The following is a 21,915-nucleotide window of genomic DNA, read 5'->3' on the forward strand; positions in this document are numbered from 1 at the left end:
ATCCCTATTATAAACACATTGGAGTTATATACTGATAAAGAAAAAGGAAAGTAATAGGGTCGACTTTGAAAAATAAGGTATAATGAAAAGGATAACACATTGTCACAACATCCTACGTTAATAGGAATGTACAATATGTATTCAGGTGTATATTGGTTTATGCATTTTTGACCATATTTCAAATTGACAACTGATACAATAATTACTGATAGGAACATAAAATTACAATATTGACCCAAACGCAAATGGGGAAGGCAATGGAGACATTAAGGGACATAAGGGCCATACTGTTCCACTTATACCAGACATAGTCATTGGTAAGAAACACACTGAGACACCTTGGCTACTGCATGGAGGTAGTCTCTAAAATCTCAGATGCATCTTAATGAATTAGCAAGTCACCTTAGGATTGCATTAAACGATACTAAAAAACACACAAAAAATGTTTACTTTATTTACATTTTCTACATTTTAACAAAACTTACAGTAATTCAACTTAGAGTAACATGCAGTAATACAGTTACAGTATCATTTGTATTCCACTTGACATCAAGTGATTAACCAGTCTGCAGTTTACTTAACCACAGTTAACAAGCAAAATACATTTGATAAGACCCACCTTAAAATAGTACACTAATGTCAAAAATAGTAAATACTTGAAATATTGAATCTCATGCATGAAATTATAAACATTTGTTTAACAGGTTCTTCTGTCCACAACGGTATGTTATGTCTCATTGACTTATTCAAGTCTGTGTAGAACATTTGTTCTTGTTAGTAACACTTTACATGAAGGAATACTTAAAATAAAAGTATTTTAAAGGTTGTATAAGTAGTTTATACTATATTATATTACATTTACATTTACATTTAAGTCATTTAGCAGACGCTCTTATCCAGAGCGACTTACAAAATGGTGCATTCACCTTATGATATCCAGTGGAACAACCACTTTACAATAGTGCATCTAAATCTTTTAAGGGGGGGGTTAGAAGGATTACTTTATCCTATCCTAGGTATTCCTTAAAGAGGTGGGGTTTCAGGTGTCTCCGGAAGGTGGTGATTGACTCCGCTGTCCTGGCGTCGTGAGGGAGCTTGTTCCACCATTGGGGTGCCAGAGCAGCGAACAGTTTTGACTGGGCTGAGCGGGAACTGTGCTTCCTCAGAGGTAGGGGGGCCAGCAGGCCAGTGGTGGATGAACGCAGTGCCCTTGTTTGGGTGTAGGGCCTGATCAGAGCCTGAAGGTATGGAGGTGCCGTTCCCTTCACAGCTCCGTAGGCAATCACCATGGTCTTGTAGCGGATGCGAGCTTCAACTGGAAGCCAGTGGAGAGAGCGGAGGAGCGGGGTGACGTGAGAGAACTTGGGAAGGTTGAACACCAGACGGGCTGCGGCGTTCTGGATGAGTTGTAGGGGTTTAATGGCACAGGCAGGGAGCCCAGCCAACAGCGAGTTGCAGTAATCCAGACGGGAGATGACAAGTGCCTGGATTAGGACCTGCGCCGCTTCCTGTGTGAGGCAGGGTCGTACTCTGCAAATGTTGTAGAGCATGAACCTACAGGATCGGGTCACCGCCTTGATGTTAGTGGAGAACGACAGGGTGTTGTCCAGGATCACGCCAAGGTTCTTAGCACTCTGGGAGGAGGACACAAGGGAGTTGTCAACCGTGATGGCGAGATCATGGAAGGGGCAGTCCTTCCCCGGGAGGAAGAGCAGCTCCGTCTTGCCGAGGTTCAGCTTGAGCTGGTGATCCGTCATCCACACTGATATGTCTGACAGACATGCAGAGATGCGATTCGCCGCCTGGTTATCAGAAGGGGGAAAGGAGAAGATTAATTGTGTGTCGTCTGCATAGCAATGATAGGAGAGACCATGTGAGGATATGACAGAGCCAAGTGACTTGGTGTATAGCGAGAATAGGAGAGGGCCTAGAACAGAGCCCTGGGGGACACCAGTGGTGAGAGCGCATGGTGCGGAGACAGATTCTCGCCACGCCACCTGGTAGGAGCGACCTGTCAGGTAGGATGCAATCCAAGCGTGGGCGCGCCGGAGATGCCCAACTCGGAGAGGGTGGAGAGGAGGATCTGATGGTTCACAGTATCAAAGGCAGCAGATAGGTCTAGAAGGATGAGAGCAGAGGAGAGAGAGTTAGCTTTAGCAGTGCGGAGAGCCTCCGTGACACAGAGAAGAGCAGTCTCAGTTGAATGCCCAGTCTTGAAACCTGACTGATTAGGATCAATATATTATATATATATATATTATATATATAAACAAATAATTAACCATTAATAAACAACTTGTAAACACCTTTTTTTATATCATTTTAAGTATGTAAAATCAAAGATGCTGAGAAGGAAAGAGATGACAAGAACAAGAAATCCACTGATGATTCGGACAAAGGCAAAGGTAAGACAAATGATATCTCGATTATAAACACATTGGACACATGTTATATACTGTACTTGAAAAAGAAAATGTATATAGACGACTTAGAAAAATTATGTATAATGAAAAGGATAACACATTGCCACAACATCCTACATTAATAAGAATGTACAATATGTATTCAGGTCTACTGTATAATGGTTTATGCATTTTTTACAATATTTCAAACTGATATAATAATTACTGATAGGAACATCAAACGATGACATTGACCCAAATGCAAATGGGGAAGGCGATGGAGACAGTAAGGGACGTAAGGGCCATACTGGTCCACTTATACCAGACACAGTCATTGGTAAGAAACACACTGAGACACCTTGGCTACTGCTTGGAGGTAGTCTCTAAAATCTCAAATGCATCTTAATGAATTAACAAGTCACCTTGGGATTTCATTAATTATAAAAACAAAAAAACGTACAACTTGATTTTAATTTGTCAACATTTTAACTAAACGTACAGTAATTTAACTTAGAGTAACATGCAGTAATACAGTTACAGTATCATTTGTATTCCACTTGACATCAAGTGATTAACCAGTATGCAGTTTACTTAGTTTTAACAAGCAAAATGTATTTTATAAAACCCCCCTAAAAATAGTAAATAGTTAAAATATTGAATCTCATGCATTATTTTCTAACAAGCTATTCTGTTCACATGTGTATGTTATTTCTCTGTGACTTATTCAAGTCTGTTCGTGTAGAACAGTTTGTTCTTATTAGTAACACTTTAAAAACCTGTTTAACTCTGAGGTGCTGTTTTGGACCTGGTACCGGGTCCAGACAGTTCCCCCACTCCTTGCTTTGGCCATATTCATAGAGTATGCATTGTAGGTAAAGTCGCCTAAAGCGCAAACTTTTAGTATGTATGGAAAAGGAACACCCTAATGATCATTTTAAAGCAGTGGTCACCAACCGATCGATCGCGAAGATCGCCTAATTTTTGAAAGTTGCTGATCGCAATATAAAGTTAAGAGAAGAAAAAGACTCGAAGGAGGAAACGATTCGGTTGACCATTTTATGTGTGGATTAATTGTCGGAGTAGAGGACCTTGTGCATTTCAGGTAAAATAACAACTCATGTTTATATCCCAGGACAAATTAGCTAGCAACAGCAAGCTAGCTAAATAGGACAAATTAGCTAGCAAGTGCAAGCTAGCTAGCTAAATTGCCATAAATGTTTAATGCTTTTCGACCTGTCCCCAAATGAATGTAATTGGTTCAGAGTTTGTTTTGATATTTTAACCTGCGTGTTGTGTTCGCGTTTGGTGTGGGGGGACAAAATAAATGTATGCACGATGGCGCACGCGCGCAGCAGGTTTGGGTTCCGTGGGTTCCGTGTTTTATTAGTCTGCTACTCTCTCCCTCCGCTGAGACTGACCATCAGATGCAGGCACCATCAGCCCAGTAAAATAAAAATAAAAAGCAAATTATTTAAAATGTATGCTCACTCAGCTGTGCCTCAAAGTAATACAGCAATGGCTCTATTAACAGTGTGATCATATAGCCTACCTCAAATTTTGAAATATATATATTTTTTAAATGTCCTGAACAACAATGCATTGTAGGTAAATGCAGGTAAATTCAAGCAAAGCCAGTATGCGGTGATAATGTATTGGGCCTAGAGTTTACTGCACAAACCTCATTGCTACAGTACTGTTTTTAATTGGTTAGTGTTGCATAGGCTTACATTTTTTAAGTCATGTTAATAAAAAATCATAGCTGTAGATCTCGGCATGCATTTTGACTCAGAAAGTGATCTTGACTCAGAAAAGGTTGGTGACCACTGTTGTAAAGCAATGCATTTCCTTCTCCATCCACATTATCTTATATGCATCCTCCGCATGCGCTTTTGATCTCTCTCACTCGTTTACAATAGGAAAAGTGAATGGGAAAATAAGTTTGAAGTTTCCTCACCTGTTTGTCTTATTCCTGAAAGCCGTGATTGCTTGGGTCATTTTAATATGTCAGGCTTGAAAATCCGTTCGGCCATTTTGGCACAGTGACACACTACCCAAACCAGACGCAACTGATTTCAAGAGGCCAAGAGACGTCTTGTGATCACCTACTGCTATCTAGTGGACGAACTGGGAATCAGACAGGGGATATATTTACATCAATGGATAGGTAGAGGCTTCAGCTTTCTCCTCATATGTATAGCATTCCAATAAGACGACTAATTATTCCTTTAAGATGAAAAATTACATTGCACAAGCCCTGCACTTTTGAAATGGCTGTGTTCCTATTTATCCTTTTGGAACAGTAATTGGTGACATTTATGAAAAAAACCTAGACTTTCAAATGTATTATTCTCCAACATTTGACAATTGGAATCCCACAGTTATTACCTTTCTAACAGTACTAAGCATGTAGTATACAATATTGTGTAGTTTAGAAAATGCCACCAGAGGGTGTCAAAGTTGAACAGGTTAAGGAATACTTATCTTAAGGTATTTTAAAAGGTTTTTAAGTAGTTAGTTTATAAATCTGTAATAAACACTAATGACACATTGGTGGAAATTGTGCTTCTCAGTTATCTGCTAGCCAAATACTGAGCTTATATGACAGCACTGGCTTTACTCACAATAATAATAAATAACATTGCAGTCATATATTAGCTCATTATTTGGCCAGTACCAAAATAACCATTGTGTTATAACTGTATTACAGAATCATAAACTTTCTATGTAAACTACTAATTAACGGTTTATAAACTACTTGTCAAGCCCTATATAAATCCTTTTAAGTATGCCTAAATGTAAAGCCTTACTGGTTTATTTGTATGTCCCAGTGCATATTTTGTTCACAATAATATGTCTGACTGTGTATTTGTTTAATTAACCTGCATATATGGCAGTTTTGTCATATATTTGTATTTGTTGATCTATCTTGTCGTCGTTACCATTACAATCAAGGAATGAATGGATTGTTTCGTTTTATATTTACCCAAACAAAAAGTAATTATGAAAAGTGTCAGCAGGATTATTCTAACTTTAAGGCCAAACCACAGATCCCAATGCGAAAATGGGGACAGGAGAAACTTACTTCACTGATGAGTCTGCTAAGTGTTCAGAGCGCACAAGACAAGGCCTTCTGCTGAAAGACAGTGTGATTGGTAAGAGATCACATGTGACATTGTGTACTGACTGCACGAAGGACATGACGTTCCTACAAATATAACTCAAGTTTGGGAAATGACTTGGAGAAGTATGATACTGACGAGATGATACTGAAATGTTCATTCAAGGGGAATGTTGAATCTAATCATACATACAGTATCTCAAAATAATCCATGTCTGTTTATTTTTGAGAATGGATGTACAGTATGCAGTCCTCTGACATCAGTAGTATCTTCAATGGAATATCTATGAAACTTTTCTATGTTCCATAAAACTCGAACTAAACTTTACATATCTACAATAATACAAAAATATATCTAATCCCTGAATCCTGTAGAGGCTTGTTGTGTTGTGTGTTTGTGTATTTCTGTCATGCTTTTTGTGTTCTATTCATAAGACTTTGAAAGCGTCCTTGATTTTCAAATATTCAACAAATATTTGTGAAACAAACCATGGAAACAGTATCTGCATGGCAAGACCATTCCAATAACTCTGATACCAGAATCTCCATGCCAACAGCATGGTTGAGGATATGTTCATCATGAAAAGACGTCAATAGACACCAACACAACATCTGTTCTTATCCAAATTCAGATTAGAAGACAAAGTATTACTTAGAATGACCTCTCTTGCAAACAATTGGTCAAACATGTTTGTCTGTCCACAACTTTCTGCTTTATGTCTTTGTGACATGTTCAAGTTTGTTCATATGTGTAGAACAGTGTTTGTTGGTAACACTTCACATTAACGAATACTTACCTAAAAGGATTTAAAATGGGTTTATAAGTGGTTTGTAAAAACATAAACATTAAAGATATAATTTACTCTTTATAAACTACTTATAAACCCCTTCAGAAATCATTTTAAGTACGCCTTAATGTAAAGTGTTACTGGTCTGCTTGTATGTCCCAATGTATGTTTTGTTCACAATAATATGTCTGAGTGTGTTTTTGTTCTATTAATCTGTGTACATATGTGGTTATTTTGTCATGTATTGTTCATTGTTGCTCTGTCTCGTCACTGTTTCCATTACAATCATAAAGCGGATGGTTTATTTTCATATTCAATCAAATGAAAAGTGATTGTGGAAAGTGCCATCAAGGATTTTATTATTTTACGGCCAAACAACAGATCCCAATGCGAAAAGTGGGACAGGAGAAACTGAAGAGTACATTGATGCGGCTGGCAAGCGTTCAGTGCGCACAAGGCAAGGCCCACTGCTGAAAGACACAGTGATTGGTAAGAGACCATGCGTGATGTCATACACGTGACGTCATGCACTGACTGAATGAAGGAGATAGCGATGGCTTTAACATGAGTGACAAATGTCATTCAAGTTTGGGAAATTACTAGGAAAAGATTTAAGAATAACCAATAGTATGATCACTTTCTGGAATAGATTTCCATAGTCCTATGATAACATCCACAGTATCTTCCTTGTGATGTGTTATTCTGGGGAGATGTTCTATGAAACGTCTATGTTCCATAGAACTCTTCTGACAAAATGTTACATGATGGGGCTTAAATATATATGTATATAGCTATATATCTATGTACAGTACCAGTCAAAAGTTTCACACACCTACTCATTTAAGGGTTTTTCTTTATTTTTACTATTTTCTACATTGTAGAACAATAGTGAAGACATCAAAACTATGAAATAACACATGGAATCATGTAGTAACCAAAGTAGCCACCCTTTGCCTTGATGACAGCTTTGCACACTCTTGGCATTCTCCCAACCAGCTTCACCTGGAATGCTTTTCCAACAGTCTTGAGTTCCCACATATGCTGAGCACTTGTTGGCTGCTATTCCTTCACTCTGCGGTCCAAGTCTTCCCAAACCATCTCAATTGGGTTGAGGTCAGGTGATTGTGCAGGCCAGGTCATCTGATGCAGCACTCCATCACTCTCCTTCTTGGTCAAATAGCCCTTACACAGCCTGGAGGTGTGTTGGGTCATTGTCCTGTTGAAAAACAAGTGATAGTCCCACTAAACGCAAACAAGATGGGATGGCATATCGCTGCAGAATGCTGTGGTAGCCATGCTGGTTAAGTGTGCCTTGAATTCTAAATAAATCACAGACAGTGTCACCAGCAAAGTACCATCACACCTCCTCCTCCACGCTTCACGGTGGGAATTACACATGCAGAGATCATCCGTTCACCTACTCTGCTTCTCACAAAGACACGGCGGTTGTAACCAAAAATCTCACGTTTGGACTCATCAGACCAAAGGACAGATTTCCACCGGTCTAATGTCCATTGCTCGTGTTTCTTGGCCCAAGCAAGTCTCTTCTTCTTATTGGTGTTCTGTAGTAGTGGTTTGCTTTGAAGCAATTCGACCACAAAGGCCTGATTCAAGTCTCCTCTGAACAGTTGATGTTGAGATGTGTCTGTTACTTGAACTCTGTGAAGCATTTATTTGCGCTGGAATCTGAGGTGCAGTTAACACTAATGAACTTATCCTCTGCAGCAGAGGTAACTCTGGGTCTTCCTTTCCTGTGGCGGCCCTAATGAGAGCCAGTTTCATCATAGCGCATGATGGTTTTTGCAACTGCACTTGAAGAAACTTTCGAAGTTCTTGAACATTTTCGCATTGACTGACTTTCATGTCTTAAAGTAATGATGGACTGTCGTCTCTCTTTGCTTATTTGAGCTGTTCTTGCCATAATATGGACTTGGTCTTTTACCAGATAGCGCTATCTTCTGTATACTACCCCTACCTTGTCACAACACAACTGATTGGCTCAAACGCATTAAGAAGGAAAGAAATTCCACCAATTAACTTTTAACAAGGCACACCTGTTAATTGAAATGCATTCCAGGTGACTACCTCATGAAGCTGGTTGAGAGAATGCCAAGAATGTGCAAAGCTGTCATCAAGGCAAAGGGTGGCTACTCTGAAGAATCTCAAATATAAAATATATTTTGATTTGTTTAACACTTTTTTGGTGACATAATTCCAGATGTTTTATTTCATCGTTTTGATTTCTTTCCTATTATTCTACAATGTAGAAAATAGTCAAAATAAAGAAAAACCCTGGAATGAGTTGGTGTGTCCAAACTTTTGACTGGTACTGTATCTATATATATACACACAAAAGTATGTGGACAACCCTTCAAATTAGTAGATTTGGCTATTTCAGCCACACCAGTTGCTTACAGGTGTATAAATCGAGCACACAGCCATGCAATCTCCATAGACAAACATTGGCAGTAAAATGGCCTTACTGAAGAGCTCTGTGACTTTCAACAAGCCAGTTCGTGAAATTTTTGCCCTGCTAGAGCTGCCCTGGTCAACTGTAAGTGCAATTATTGTGAAGTGGAAACATCTGGGAGCAACAACAGCTCACCCGTGAAGTGGTAGGCCACACAAGCTCACGGAATGGGACTGCCGATTGCTGAAGCGTGTAGCGCGTAAAAATTGTCTGTCCTTGGTTGCAACACTCACGACCGAGTTCCAAACTGCCTCTGGAAGCAACTTCATAACTTCATAGCTTCATAAAATGGGTTTCCATGGCCGAGCAGCCACATACAAGCCTGGAAACACGTTCTCTGGAGTGATGAATCACGCTTCACCATCTGGCAGTCCGTCGGAAGAATCTAAGTTTGGTGGATGCCAGGAGAACGCTACTTGCCCCAATGCATAGTACCAACTGTAAAGGTGGTGGAGGAATAATGGTCTGGGGCTGTTTTTCATGGTTCAGGCTAGGCCCTTATTTCCAGTGAAGGGAAATCTTATCACTACAGCATACAATGACATTCTAGACTATTCTGTGCTTCCAACTTTGTGGCAACAGTTTGGGGAAGGCCCTTTTCTGTTTCGACATTACAATGCCCTCGTGCACAAAGCGAGGTCCATTGAGAAATGGTTTGTCGAGATCGGTTGGGAATAACTTGACTGGCCTGCACAGAGCCCTGACCTGAATCCCATCGAACACCTTTGGGATGAATTGGAACGCCAGTTGCGAGCCATGCCTAATTGCCCAACATCAGTGCCCAACCTCACTAATGCTCTTGTGGCTGAATGGAAGCAAATCCCCACAGAAATGTTTCAACATCTAGTGGAAAGCCTTCCTAGAAGAGTGGAGGATGTTATAGCAACAAAGGGGGGACCAACTCCATGATTTTGGAATGAGAGGTTTGACGAGCAGGTGTCCGCATACTTTTGGTCATGTAGTGTCTATACACTGAGTGTATAAAACATTAGGAACACCTCTTTCCATGACATAAACTGACGAGGCGAATCCAGATGGAAAGCTAAGATCCCTTATTGATGTCACTTGTTAAATCCTCTTAAATCAGTGTGGACGAAGGGGCCGAGACAGGTTAAAGAAGGAATTTTAAGCTTTGAGACAATTGAGACATGGATTGTCTATGTGGGCCATTCAGAGGGTGAATGGGCAAAGCAGAAGAGGGAGGGCAGTGCAACTCAATATTTAGGAAGGTGATCCTAATGTGTTGTACACTCAGTGTATATGGAGATATAATCCCTAATCACATAGAGAGGCTTGTTGTGTTGTGTGTTTGGTTATCGCAGCCATGCTTTTTGTGTTCTATTCAAAAGACATTGAAAGCTTCCTTGATTTCCAAATATTTAACAAATCATTGTAAAACAAACCATGGAAACAGTATCTCCATGTCAAGACCATTTTAAGAACTCCAAGCCTACAGCTGATGGGTTAATTTCAGATTTAACAAAATAACATTTTGGAAATTGCTTGCAATGTTTTCATTATTTTACGGCCAAATCACAGATCCCAATGGGCAAAGTGGTACAGGAGAAACTGAGGAGTACACTGATGCATCTGGCAAGCGTTCAGAGTGCACAAGGCAAGGCCCACTGCTGAAGGACACAGTGATTGGTAAGAGACCACACGTAACGTCATGTACTGACTGCATGGAGGAGATGGCATTCACATGAGTATCACTCAAGTTTGGGAAATTACTGGAGAAATATGATACTGTTGTAACAGGGTCATCTGTTACACTGACAAGAGATGATACTGAGAAGATACATGTACCTTAAAGGGGAATGTTGAATCTCATCTCTTACCATACTGTATGTGCACATCTCAAAGTAACCAATGGTATGTTCATTTTTGAGAATGGATTTATGTAGTCCTATAATAACATCAATAGAATTTTCCATGCAATGTGTTCTTCTGGGCAGATGTTCTATGAAACTCTTCTATGTTCCATAGAACTCTTCTAACAAAATTTTACCTGGTGGGGCTTATTTATACAGTATATGTACGGTCAGGTCCATAATTATTGGCACTCTTGATAAAGATGAGCAAAAATGACTGTATAAAATAAATAATACAAATACTGAGCTATATTGCATGCAAAAAAAAGGGACATTTTATATTTTTATACTAAAACAATTTCTCAGAGAAAGATTTTGTTGAACAAGTAATAATAGGATGTCCTGTTTTCAATACTCCAGCACCATCCCCATGCAAGGATAATGATAATGAGTCTTTATCTACGACAAAATCCACCGCTGGTATATGTGGCCAAAGAGCTCAATTTTCATGTCATATGACCATAGCACTGGATCCAATCCAAATGCCAATGCCATTTATCAAACTCCAGGTGGCGCTATGGTCAGATGACATGAAACTAGAGCTCCTTGGCCACGCACACCAGTGGTGGGTTTGGTGTTGAAAAACAAAAGCATATGCAGAAAAGTACCTCATACTTACGTTAAAATATGGTGGTCGATCTTTGATGTTATGGGGCTATTTTGCATCCATTGGTCCTGGGGCAATGGCATCATGAACTTTGCCAAGTACCAGGACATTTTAGCCAAAAACCTTGTTGCCTCTGCAAGGAGGCTGACATTGTGCTGCAAGTAGATCTTCCAGCAAAACAATAACCCCAAGTACTAATCAAAATCCACAAAGAAATGCTTAATTGACCACAAATTAAACATTTTGCAATGGACTTATCAGTCTCCAGACTCGAACCCCATTGAAAACCTGTGGTTTGAATTGAAGAGGGCAGTCCATAAGAGGACACAAAGGATATCAAGGATCTGGAAAGATTCTGTATGGAAGTATGGTCTAAGATCCCTCCCAACATGTTCTCCAATCTCATAAAACAATTTAGAAAAAAGTTTGGTGTCATTGTCCTCACAAAGGGATGGTTCTAGAGTATTGGGTAACACTTTTTTTGGATAGTTTGTATGTAGATGCTCTACAGCAGGGTTCCCCAACTTGAGGCCCGCGAGCCGAATTTGTCCAGTGGATGATTTTATTTAAGAACAAATTGCTGAAAGTGCTGAAAAAATATTTGTATTTTTTATTGTTGGACATAAGACTAAAGACACCAGCAAATCATCTTTATAAAGTGATTTTAATTTGGAAAATCTGTTCCAAAGTATTCCCATGCATAATAGAGAGACACAGTGCCTTCAAAAAGTATTCAGACCCCTTGACTTTTTGCGGATTTTGTTACATTACAGCCTTAATCAAAAATGTATTACATTTTTTTTTAAATACTCAGCAATCTACACACAATACCCCATAATGACAAAGCAAAAACTGTTTTTTATTTATTTTTGCAAACGGGTTAAAAATATAAAACTTAAATACCTTATTTACCTGGGGCGGCAGGTAGCCTAGTGGTTAGAGCGTTGGACTAGTAACCGAAAGGTTGCAAGATCGAATCCCCTGTCGTTCTGCCCGTGAATAAGGCAGTTAACCCACTGTTCCTAGGCCATCATTGAAAATAAGAATTTGTTCTTAAATGACTTGCCTAGTTAAATAAAGGTAAAAAGTAAATGCAATTTATATAAGTATTCAGACCCTTTGCTGTGAGACTAGAAATTGAGCTCAGGTGCATCCTGTTTCCATTGATCATCCTTGAGATGTTTCCACATCTTGATTGGGGTCCACCTGTGGTAAATTTAATTGATTGGACATTATTTGGAAAGGCACACCTGTCTATATCAGGTCACAAAGTTCACAGTGCATGTCAGAGCAGAAATCAAGCCATGAGGTTGAAGGAATTGTCTGTAGAGCTCAGAAACAGGATTGTGTCGAGGCACAGATCTGGGAAAGGGTATGAAAAATGTTCTGTCCCATTGAAGGTCCCCAAGAACACAGTGGCCTCCATCAATCTTAAATGGATGAAGTTTGGAACCACCAAGACTCTTGCTAGAGCTGGCCACCCGGCCAAACTGATCAATCGGGGGAGAAGGGCTTTGGTCAGGGAGGTGACCAACACCCCGATGGTCTGAGCTTCAAAGTTCCTTTGTGGAGATGGGAGAACGTTCCAGAAAGACAACCATCCCTGACAACCATCTCTGGCCACTCCACCAATCAGGCCTTTATGGTAGAGTGGCCAGACAGAAGCCACTCCTCAGTAAAGGGCACATGACAGCCCGCTTGGAGTTTGCCAAAAGGCACCTAAAGACTCTCAGGCCATGAGAATCAAGATTTGTCACTTCTGGAGAAAACCTGGCACCATCCCTACGGTGAAGCATTGCTGTGGCAGTATCATGCTGTGGGATGTTTTTCAGCGGCAGGGACTGGGAGACTAGTCAGGATCGAGTGAAAGATGAACAGAGCAAAGTACAGAGAAATCCTTGATGAAAACCTGCTCCAGGGCGCTCAGGACCTCAGACTGAGGTGAAGGTTCACTTTCCAACAGGACAACAACCCTAAGCACACAGCCAAGAGAAAGCAGGAGTAGCTTTGGGACAAGTTTCTGAATGTCCTTGAGTGGGCCGGCCAGAGCCCGTACTTGAACCCGATCGAACATCTCTGGAGAGAACTGAAAATAGCTCTGCAGTAACACTCCCCATCCAACCTGACAGAGCTTGAGAGGATCTTCAGAGAAGAATGGGAGAAACTCCCCAAATACAGTTGTGCCTTGTTTGTAGCGTTATACCCAAGAAGACTCGAGGCTGTAATTACAGCCAAAGGTGCTTCAACGAAGTACTGAGTAAAGGTTCTGAATACTTATGTAAGAGTGATATTTCAGTTTTTATATTTTTTTATATAAACAAACATTTCTAAAAACAGTTTTTGCTTTGTCATTATGGAGTGTTGTGTGTAGATTTAATCGATTTTAGAATAAGGCTGTAACCTAACAAAATGTGAACAATGTCATGGGGTCTGAATACTTTCCGAAGGCACTGTATATGTGATCTTACACAAATGTAAGCAAGGTTTGAAATTATTATGTTTTAGTTCAATATTATATCTGTTTGGGCTTCTTGCGGTCAATTTGCAGTCTTCAAATTATTTGTAATTATGTTCCTGCCATCTTACCATCCGCTCAAGACCACAATTGCCCCGTGGCTGAATCTAGTTGATTATCCCTGCTCTACAGATTATCTACAGACTATCAATAACATTTCAACTTACCCTAACCCTAGCCCAAACCTTAACCCTTATCCTAAACCTAAACTTAACCCTTAACCTCCCTAACCCTAACTCTAAGCTTAACCCTTATTCTAAACCTAACCTAACCCTAACCTTAGCAAGCAGTTGCTTATCAACAGGTAGTTTGTTGACAGTATAACCCAAATAAAGTGTGACCAAATCTCTTTCTCTGAGCAATTGTTAGTATAAAAAAATAGAATGTCCCTATTTTTTGCAGCATACAATATAGATCAGTATTTGTATTATTTATTTTAAACAGTCACGTTTGCTCATCTTTATCAAGGGTATATGTACATTACCAATAAAAACTTTGGACACACCTACTCATTCAAGGGTTTTTCTTTATTTTTACTATTTTCCACATTGTAGAATAATAGTGAAGACATCAAAACTATGAAATAACATACATGATACCATGCAACAACCAATAAAGTGTTGAAAAAATCTAAATATATTTTAGATTTTAGATTCTTCAAAGTAGCCAACCTTTTTCTTGATGACAGCTTTAAACACTCTTTCATTCTTTCCTTCTTAATGCGTTTGAGCCATCAGTTGTGTTGTGAAAAGGTATGGGTGGTATGCAGGAGATAGCCCTATTTGGTAAAAATAAAGAAAAACCCTTGAATGAGTAGGTGTGTCCAAACGTTTTACTGGTACTCTATATTTATACAGTATATAAAATCCCTGATCTCACAGAGTGGCTTTTTGTGTTGTGTGTTTTTGTATCTCTGTCATGCTTTTTGTGTTCTATTCACAATAAATGTAATGCTTTCCTCCAACCCTAACCTTACAGCTGATGGTTTCCTTTCATAATTTAACAAAATGCTAAGTAATTTTGGAAATTGCTTGCAATGTTTTCATTATTTTATGGCCAAATCACAGATCCCAATGCTCAAAGTGGTACAGGAGAAACTGAGGAGTACACTGATGCGTCTGGCAAGCGTTCAGAGCGCACAAGGCAAGGCCCACTGCTGAAGGACACAGTGATTGGTAAGAGACCACACGTAACGTCATGTACTGACTGCATGGAGGAGATGGCATTCACATGAGTATCACTCAAGTTTGGGAAATTACTGGAGAAATATGATACTGTTGTAATAGGGTCATCTGTTACACTGACAAGAGATGATACTGAGAAGATACATGTACCTTAAAGGGGAATGTTGAATCTCATCTCTTACCATACTGTATGTGCACATCTCAAAGTAACCAATGGTATGTTCATTTTTGAGAATGGATTTATGTAGACCTATAATAACAACAATAGAATTTTCCATGCAATGTGTTCTTCTGGGCAGATGTTCTATGAAACTCTTCTATGTTCCATAGAACTCTTCTAACTATACTGTAGATGGAGCTAAGGAAATTAACTTCTAATTACTGGTATCTTAAAAAAAGAAGATCTGATGCCATAGAAATTCTTGTGCATTTGTGTGCATTATTGTAATTTATAGATGAAGTCAGAAGTTTACATACACTTAGGTTGGAGTCATTAAAACTCGTTTTTCAACCATTCCACAAAAATCATGTTAACAAACTGTAGTTTTTGCAAGTTGGTTAGGACATCTACTTTGTGCATGACACAAGTTTCCAACAATTGTTTACAGACAGATTATTTCACTTATAATTCACTGTATCACAATTTCAGCGGGTCAGAAGTTTACATACAATAAGTTGACAGTGCCTGGAAAATTCCCGAAAATGATGTCATGGCTTTACAACCGTCTGAAAGGCTAATTAACATAATTTGAGTCAATTGGAGGTGTACCTGTGGATGTATTTCAGGGCCTACCTTCAAACTCAGTGCCTCTTTGCTTAACATCATGGGAAAATCCAATACAGTGAAATTGTTGGTCTGTAAACAATTGTTGGAAAAATGACTTGTGTTATGCACAAAGTAGATGTCCTAACTGACTTGCCAAAACTATACTTTGTTAACAAGGAATGTGTGGAGTGGTTGAAAAACGAGTTTTAGTGACTCCAACCTAAGTGTATGTAAACTTCCGACTTCAACTGTACATCATCTGGTCTAACCATTATCCTACTCAAGACAGCCCAAATAATAATTTATTCAGAGCACTACAAAATGGCATTAGATGTTAACATCACATCTGGTAAGTATGTCTGATCCAAATGTAATAAAACCAGTCTTAAGTCCCTAATTGTTTGCTGTTGTGTATGCCAGATCCAGGAGTTCAGTTTGTAAGCGGGTTGTCAAATGTCCATGCCCTCATCGGCCAGCCTGCTGAACTGATGTGTAAGCTGAGCAGTGATAATTGTGAAGGGGCCTGGTACAGAGATAGCAAGAAGGTTAGACTGAATTATCTTTGTCATGCTCACCCCCAGATTTATTTTTATTTGATAATATCTTAAGATAAATTATAATATATATCTTTCCTGACAGTTGACAGCAGACGATGGACACATAATGTCCAGAGATGGTGCAAGCCACAAGCTGGTCATCAACCGTTGTCAGGAGGAAGACTCTGGAAAATACCGCTTTGAGGCAGACGGACGTAAAACTGAGGCAATGCTGAATGTGGAAGGTTAGAAAACGAAATGCATTAATTTTGATTATATGTACAATGCAATGTCTACACTGTCTCAACATAATTTAAGTAGCCATTTCACAATACTCAAATTATAAAATCATTATGCATTTGAAAAAAGTTATATCCACTTTTAGTATTCAGATTAAAAAAATAACATAATTGCAGTTGAGTCAATTGTCAGTTACATTGCATGATCTGTGTCCTATTCAGACCCTCCCAGGTTTGACCCTGATGACCTGTCTGCGTTCTGTCAGCCGGTCATAGTCAAAGTGGGGAATAGCACCACGTTCAAACTGCCCTTTGTGGGCCGCGAGCCCATGAAGATCCAGTGGTATAGAAAAGGAGAGGAGCTCCTGGACGATAACACCACCAAGATAGAGAAATCCTTCACCCAAAGCCGCCTGCTCCTCAGCAAGTGCCAGCGCAAAGACACTGGAGAGATCAAGATCAAGCTCAAGAACGAACATGGTACCATGGAGGCTATCTCAAGACTCATCGTCCTCGGTGAGTTGAGAAATGGAACCAATGTTAGAATTAGTTCAATTCAAGAATTCAAGGTAAGAACTGTCTCAGTTCAATCATTGTTCAGAGATATTCAGGTGTATCTCAGTCAGTTCTCTCTCTTAAATTACAATGCAGAGACATGACTGCAGACTGGATATCATAAGGTGAATGCACCAATTTGTAAGTCGCTCTGGATAAGAGCGTCTGCTAAATGACGTAAATGTAAATGTTTTGGCTAGGGTAATGTGACCTCTCTCTCTCTGTCTGATCTGGTAGACAAACCCACCCCGCCCCAGGGCCCTGTGGAGGTCCTCGAGAGCACAGCCTCTTGTATTCATATCAAATGGAGAGCTCCAAAGGACGACGGTGGCTGCCCAGTAATAAACTACAACCTGGAGCGCCAGCAAGTTGGCCGCAACACTTGGAAGAAGCTGGGGGACATCCCTGGCGTGCCCGAATACAAGGATAACGACGTGGAACACGGCAGGAAGTATTGCTATCGTATCAGGGTGGTCACCGAGGAGGGCGTCAGTGACATGATGGAGACTGATGACCTCACAGCTGGCACCTTGGGTGAGCTAGTTGTAGGTTTAGTAGGTTTATAGTGGATATCAACAATGTCACGTAAGTTGTTATATGTTGTCATTAGAATCTACTTCAAAAGTTGTGCTTACGATAACCTTATTTGGGTATTATGACAGAACATTTTGAAAAGTGTTACCCAAACATGAAATGTTACATAATTTCCCTGAAATATCTCAGCCTTTCCTAGCAGCCCTGCCCCACCAAAAGTGGCTAGTGCTTTTAACAACTGCATCAACCTGACATGGTCTACCCCGACCGACACTGGCGGGTCTCGCATCCTGGGCTACAACTTGGAAAAACGCAAGAAGGGGAGTAATCTTTGGAGTCCTGTCAACCCTACAGATGAGCCTATCCAAGGTCTCTTCTTTTAGTGAATTAGGGGCGTTAGTATACCACAGCTTCTTTGGTTTTGTGAATTCAATTGTATTGGACTTTCTATGACTGATTCTGTTTCTCCTCACTACTAGAAAAGAAACGTGCAGTGACAGATGTTGTAGCAGGGAACGAATATGAGTTCAGAGTTTATGCTATCAACGTCTCTGGACTCAGCGAGCCCAGTTCCCCTTCAGAGTTTATTTTCGCAAAGGACCCAAAGAGTAAGTCATACATCCTTTCAAAGTGTGAGCAACATGTAAAACTATAATAAAACATCATATTTTCTGAAATAACTGTTTATTTAGGTGCTTGTTTCTACTGTTAATTTGTTTGAAGTCAATGATGTATGGCCATTAGATTTACGATTATGTGTTTGTTTTAGATCCCCCAGGGAAAGTGGAAGATCTGAAAGTGGCAGACACATCCTACACCGCCCTCTCCCTGTCCTGGAACAAACCCACAGAGGAAGTGGGGGTCCAGGATGAGGCCAAAGGGTATTTTATAGAGGTCAGGCAGGCTGAGTGCATAGACTGGACCCGCTGTAACGTCACCCCCATCATCTTGACCACTTTCACTGTGAAAAGCCTGAAGGCCATGGCCATGTACTGGGTCAGGGTGATCGCTATCAATGACGGAGGAGAAGGAGTGCCCCAGGATCTGGACAACTATATCCTGGCCATGCCTCCACCTGGTGGGTGACGATGATGCTTTCATTGGGAATAGTGTTGGATTGTTTGTCTGTTTTAGCCTACATTGGGGATAATCTCCCAAGAGTCCTTATAAGCCTACGTAAATAAGACTTACATATGATGAGTTTCAAATGTCCTCATTTATTTTTGTCACTGTTTTTCAGTGAGACCATGCTTCACCGATAATAAGATGAAGAGTTTCGTGGTGGTGAGAGCTGGAAATTCTGTCAGGATCCTCTTAAACTTTGAGGTAAGAGGGTAAGAGGTGAAACTGGTAATTGGCATATGCTTTAAGAGCATGTGCAATGCATGCTATCTTGATGTTTTAAATCCTGATTATGTTTTAATCATCTTGTTATTAACAGGCATCCCCATGGCCAGAAGTCACGTGGCTGAAGGACGATGTTCCTTTGCTGAAGCGGGTCAATATCTCCAACTCTGAATCGTCATCTCAACTTCTGATCACTTCCTCTGAGCGCTCTGATTCAGGGATCTACACCATAGTGGTCAAAAATCTAGTGGGCCAGGAGAGCTTCAGCGTGGAGGTCAGGGTTACAGGTACAGTTACATACAGTAAAGCTCTCCTAGTGTGTTTCAGACTGAGAAGGGATTGGAACTTGCACAAGATGAAAAAGACAGCCAGGGCCCGCACTCACAAAGAAAGTATTTTAAATATCAGCAGTCACAATGAACATCGGCCATAAGTGAATGAACAACAATTACCACCTAATGATAGAATGGCCTCCCGAAGTGTAACATCCTACTGACTATCATCTCTGACTCTGGCTGTAGATGATCCCAAGCCTCCAGGACCAGTAGAACTTGAGGAGAACGTCCCAAGCACTGTGACTGTGATTTGGGAGCCATCCCCTGATGAGAAGCGTGACGACCACCTTCACTACTCTGTGTCTAAACGGGACTCCACCAAAGGCTCATGGAGCACGGTGGCCGACAGGCTCTTCAACAACAAGTTCACGGCTTGTAACATTATGCCTGGCAGGGAGTACCACTTCAGGGTCTACGCCAAGAATGACATGGGCATGTCTGCTCCGTCTGAGTCTCCCACTTGGGGAAGCGAGAGGAGGAAAGGTATTAGAAGCCAGGCAGAGAGAGATACTTTGCCATATAAATAAGTCATATAAATCAGCTTTTATGGATAGACAGGTACTAATAACAGTATAATCAATAGCAGTCATTAAGCTCAACATTTGACAAGTACTAATGTGCTATTATAACGGTTTATTACAAATGTATGAACAATCTATGAACCCTTTATAAAATGCTGCCATTTTAACTTAAGCATTACATGACATGTAAGATGAGCATTTTACCTTTCTGCCATGTTTCTTCTCTAGACAAATTTGTGGTAAACATGCCAGCCTACAAAACGTGTGATTTGCGGACCGCTCCAGCCTTCCTTGTGCCACTGAGACAGCACACAGCACCCAAAGGCTACGAGTGCTATATGAGCTGTGCCATAAAGGGAAATCCCAAGCCTCGCGTCACTTGGTACCGCAACAACATCAGCCTCAACACTAACACCAACTACTTGATCACCAACATCTGTGGTGTCTGCTCCTTGCTGATACTCCGTGTGACCCCCAAAGACTGGGGCGAGTACAACATCCAAATAGAAAGTGCCCTGGGGAGGGCCGAGTCCTCCACCAAACTCACAGTCAGAGGTGAGAACTCCACTGACCTGCTCTGATAAATATGTTTAGTACCTCGGTGTGAGTTAGAATATGATTTAATGTAATTAAAATAGGGTAATATTGTTTCTCTCTTTCTCTCTCTTGCTCACAGAATGAAGAAACATTTTACAGTGCTTCAGTGTGTAGAGGCGTTATTATGTATCAAGGTGGAAAATGTCAATTTTGTTATATGATTGAATTAAGTTATTTTCCAAAATGCATGACTGTACTGCTTGTAAGACATGCACTGTGTTTGTTGAGGCTAGTAAGTAAAAATGACAAGAGTGATCGTTTTTGATCATTATGTTTGATGTGGATATTTCACGACCTAAAAGGACCCGAATCGAGATGGCATTGACCCAACCTGGGAGTTGGAGTTTCCTAGACTTAAATTAATTCTGATTCTAAATCACTTGAGATTACCAAAACCCTCTCCAATTTTGTTGTAATGTTAAACATACTAATTTCATACTGAATAATGTTGACATTCCGAATAAAAACATCCTAGAAAGTGACTGAAAGTGTACACACACACATACAGAAAGTGTTGTGTAAAGCCTGTGGAAGTGATGGCAATAGACATGAATGCAGTGGACAGATTACTGTAGGTCCCATGAAATACAAAATATGACCACAGAAAATAACTGAGCTGTGCTGTCAATTTTTTTGAGAACTCAACTATGTCACTTGTAAGATGCAATGCAAATAAAGGGTTTGGCAAAGTTGTTGTAATTGTGAAATGTTTTTTAAAGGCTTTTTGAAAGACACAAAATGAAGAATTATAACACACATCCCCCCCACCTCTATAGAGCCCATTCATATTTTAGGCTACATACTGATAATTGCCTACTCAGTCATTAAGAAGCTACATGACATGGTGGTGCCGAACTAAGGCATGCATAGAAAATTATATACAGTGCATTCGGAAAGTATTCATATACCCCTTGACTTTTTCCACATTTTGTTACGTTACAGCCTTATTTACTTGATTAAATTGTTTTCCCCCTCATTGTCACACCCTGATCAGTTTCACCTGTCTTTATGCTTGTCTCCACCCCCTCCAGGTTTCGCCCATCTTCCCCATTATCTCCTGAGCATGTATACCTGTGTTCTCTGTTTGTCTGTTGCCAGTTCATCTTGTCTTGTCAGGTCTTACCAGCATTCTTTCCCGTTTTCCTGTTTCTCAAGTGTTTGTTTCCTAGTTTTCCCAGTTCTGACCTTTCTGCCTGCCCTGACCCCGAGCCTGCCTTCCGTCCTGTACCTGTCTGACTCTGACCTGATTACGAACCTCTGCCTGTCCTCGACCTGCCCTTTGCCCTGTGTTATAATAAATTATTGAGAACTGTACTATCTGCCTCCTGTGTCTGCATTTGGGTCATAACCTGAGTCGTGATACTCATCAATCTACACACAATACCCCATAATGAAAAAGCAAAAACTGTTTTTTTAGACATTTTTGCAAATGTATTAAACATAAAAACAGTAATATCAAATTTACATAAGTATTCAGACCCTTTACTCAGTACTTTGTTGAAGCACCTTTGGCTGCGATTACAGCCTCGA

At 40.2% G+C, this 21,915-nt stretch overlaps 1 protein-coding gene across 2 annotated transcripts in view; it reads left to right on the top strand.

Moving 5' to 3' along the window:
• Positions 1–21,074, top strand: part of LOC106572420 (immunoglobulin-like and fibronectin type III domain-containing protein 1) — a 41,137-nt gene extending 20,063 nt beyond the window's left edge. For both annotated transcript variants that reach the window (XM_014146583.2, XM_045696175.1), the window contains 15 exons: positions 2,328–2,405; positions 10,318–10,425; positions 14,839–14,946; positions 16,142–16,266; positions 16,361–16,502; positions 16,719–17,012; positions 17,289–17,585; positions 17,775–17,954; positions 18,065–18,193; positions 18,355–18,663; positions 18,826–18,911; positions 19,027–19,219; positions 19,454–19,750; positions 20,017–20,343; positions 20,465–21,074. In XM_014146583.2, coding sequence (XP_014002058.2) covers positions 2,328–2,405; positions 10,318–10,425; positions 14,839–14,946; positions 16,142–16,266; positions 16,361–16,502; positions 16,719–17,012; positions 17,289–17,585; positions 17,775–17,954; positions 18,065–18,193; positions 18,355–18,663; positions 18,826–18,911; positions 19,027–19,219; positions 19,454–19,750; positions 20,017–20,343; positions 20,465–20,469 — 2,678 coding nt within the window. In that variant the 3' untranslated portion in view covers positions 20,470–21,074. The remainder of the gene's footprint in view (positions 1–2,327; positions 2,406–10,317; positions 10,426–14,838; positions 14,947–16,141; positions 16,267–16,360; positions 16,503–16,718; positions 17,013–17,288; positions 17,586–17,774; positions 17,955–18,064; positions 18,194–18,354; positions 18,664–18,825; positions 18,912–19,026; positions 19,220–19,453; positions 19,751–20,016; positions 20,344–20,464) is intronic.
• Positions 21,075–21,915: the final 841 nt, after the last annotated feature.

Source organism: Salmo salar, chromosome ssa15, assembly GCF_905237065.1.
Source record: "Salmo salar chromosome ssa15, Ssal_v3.1, whole genome shotgun sequence".
NCBI classification, from domain to species: domain Eukaryota; kingdom Metazoa; phylum Chordata; class Actinopteri; order Salmoniformes; family Salmonidae; genus Salmo; species Salmo salar.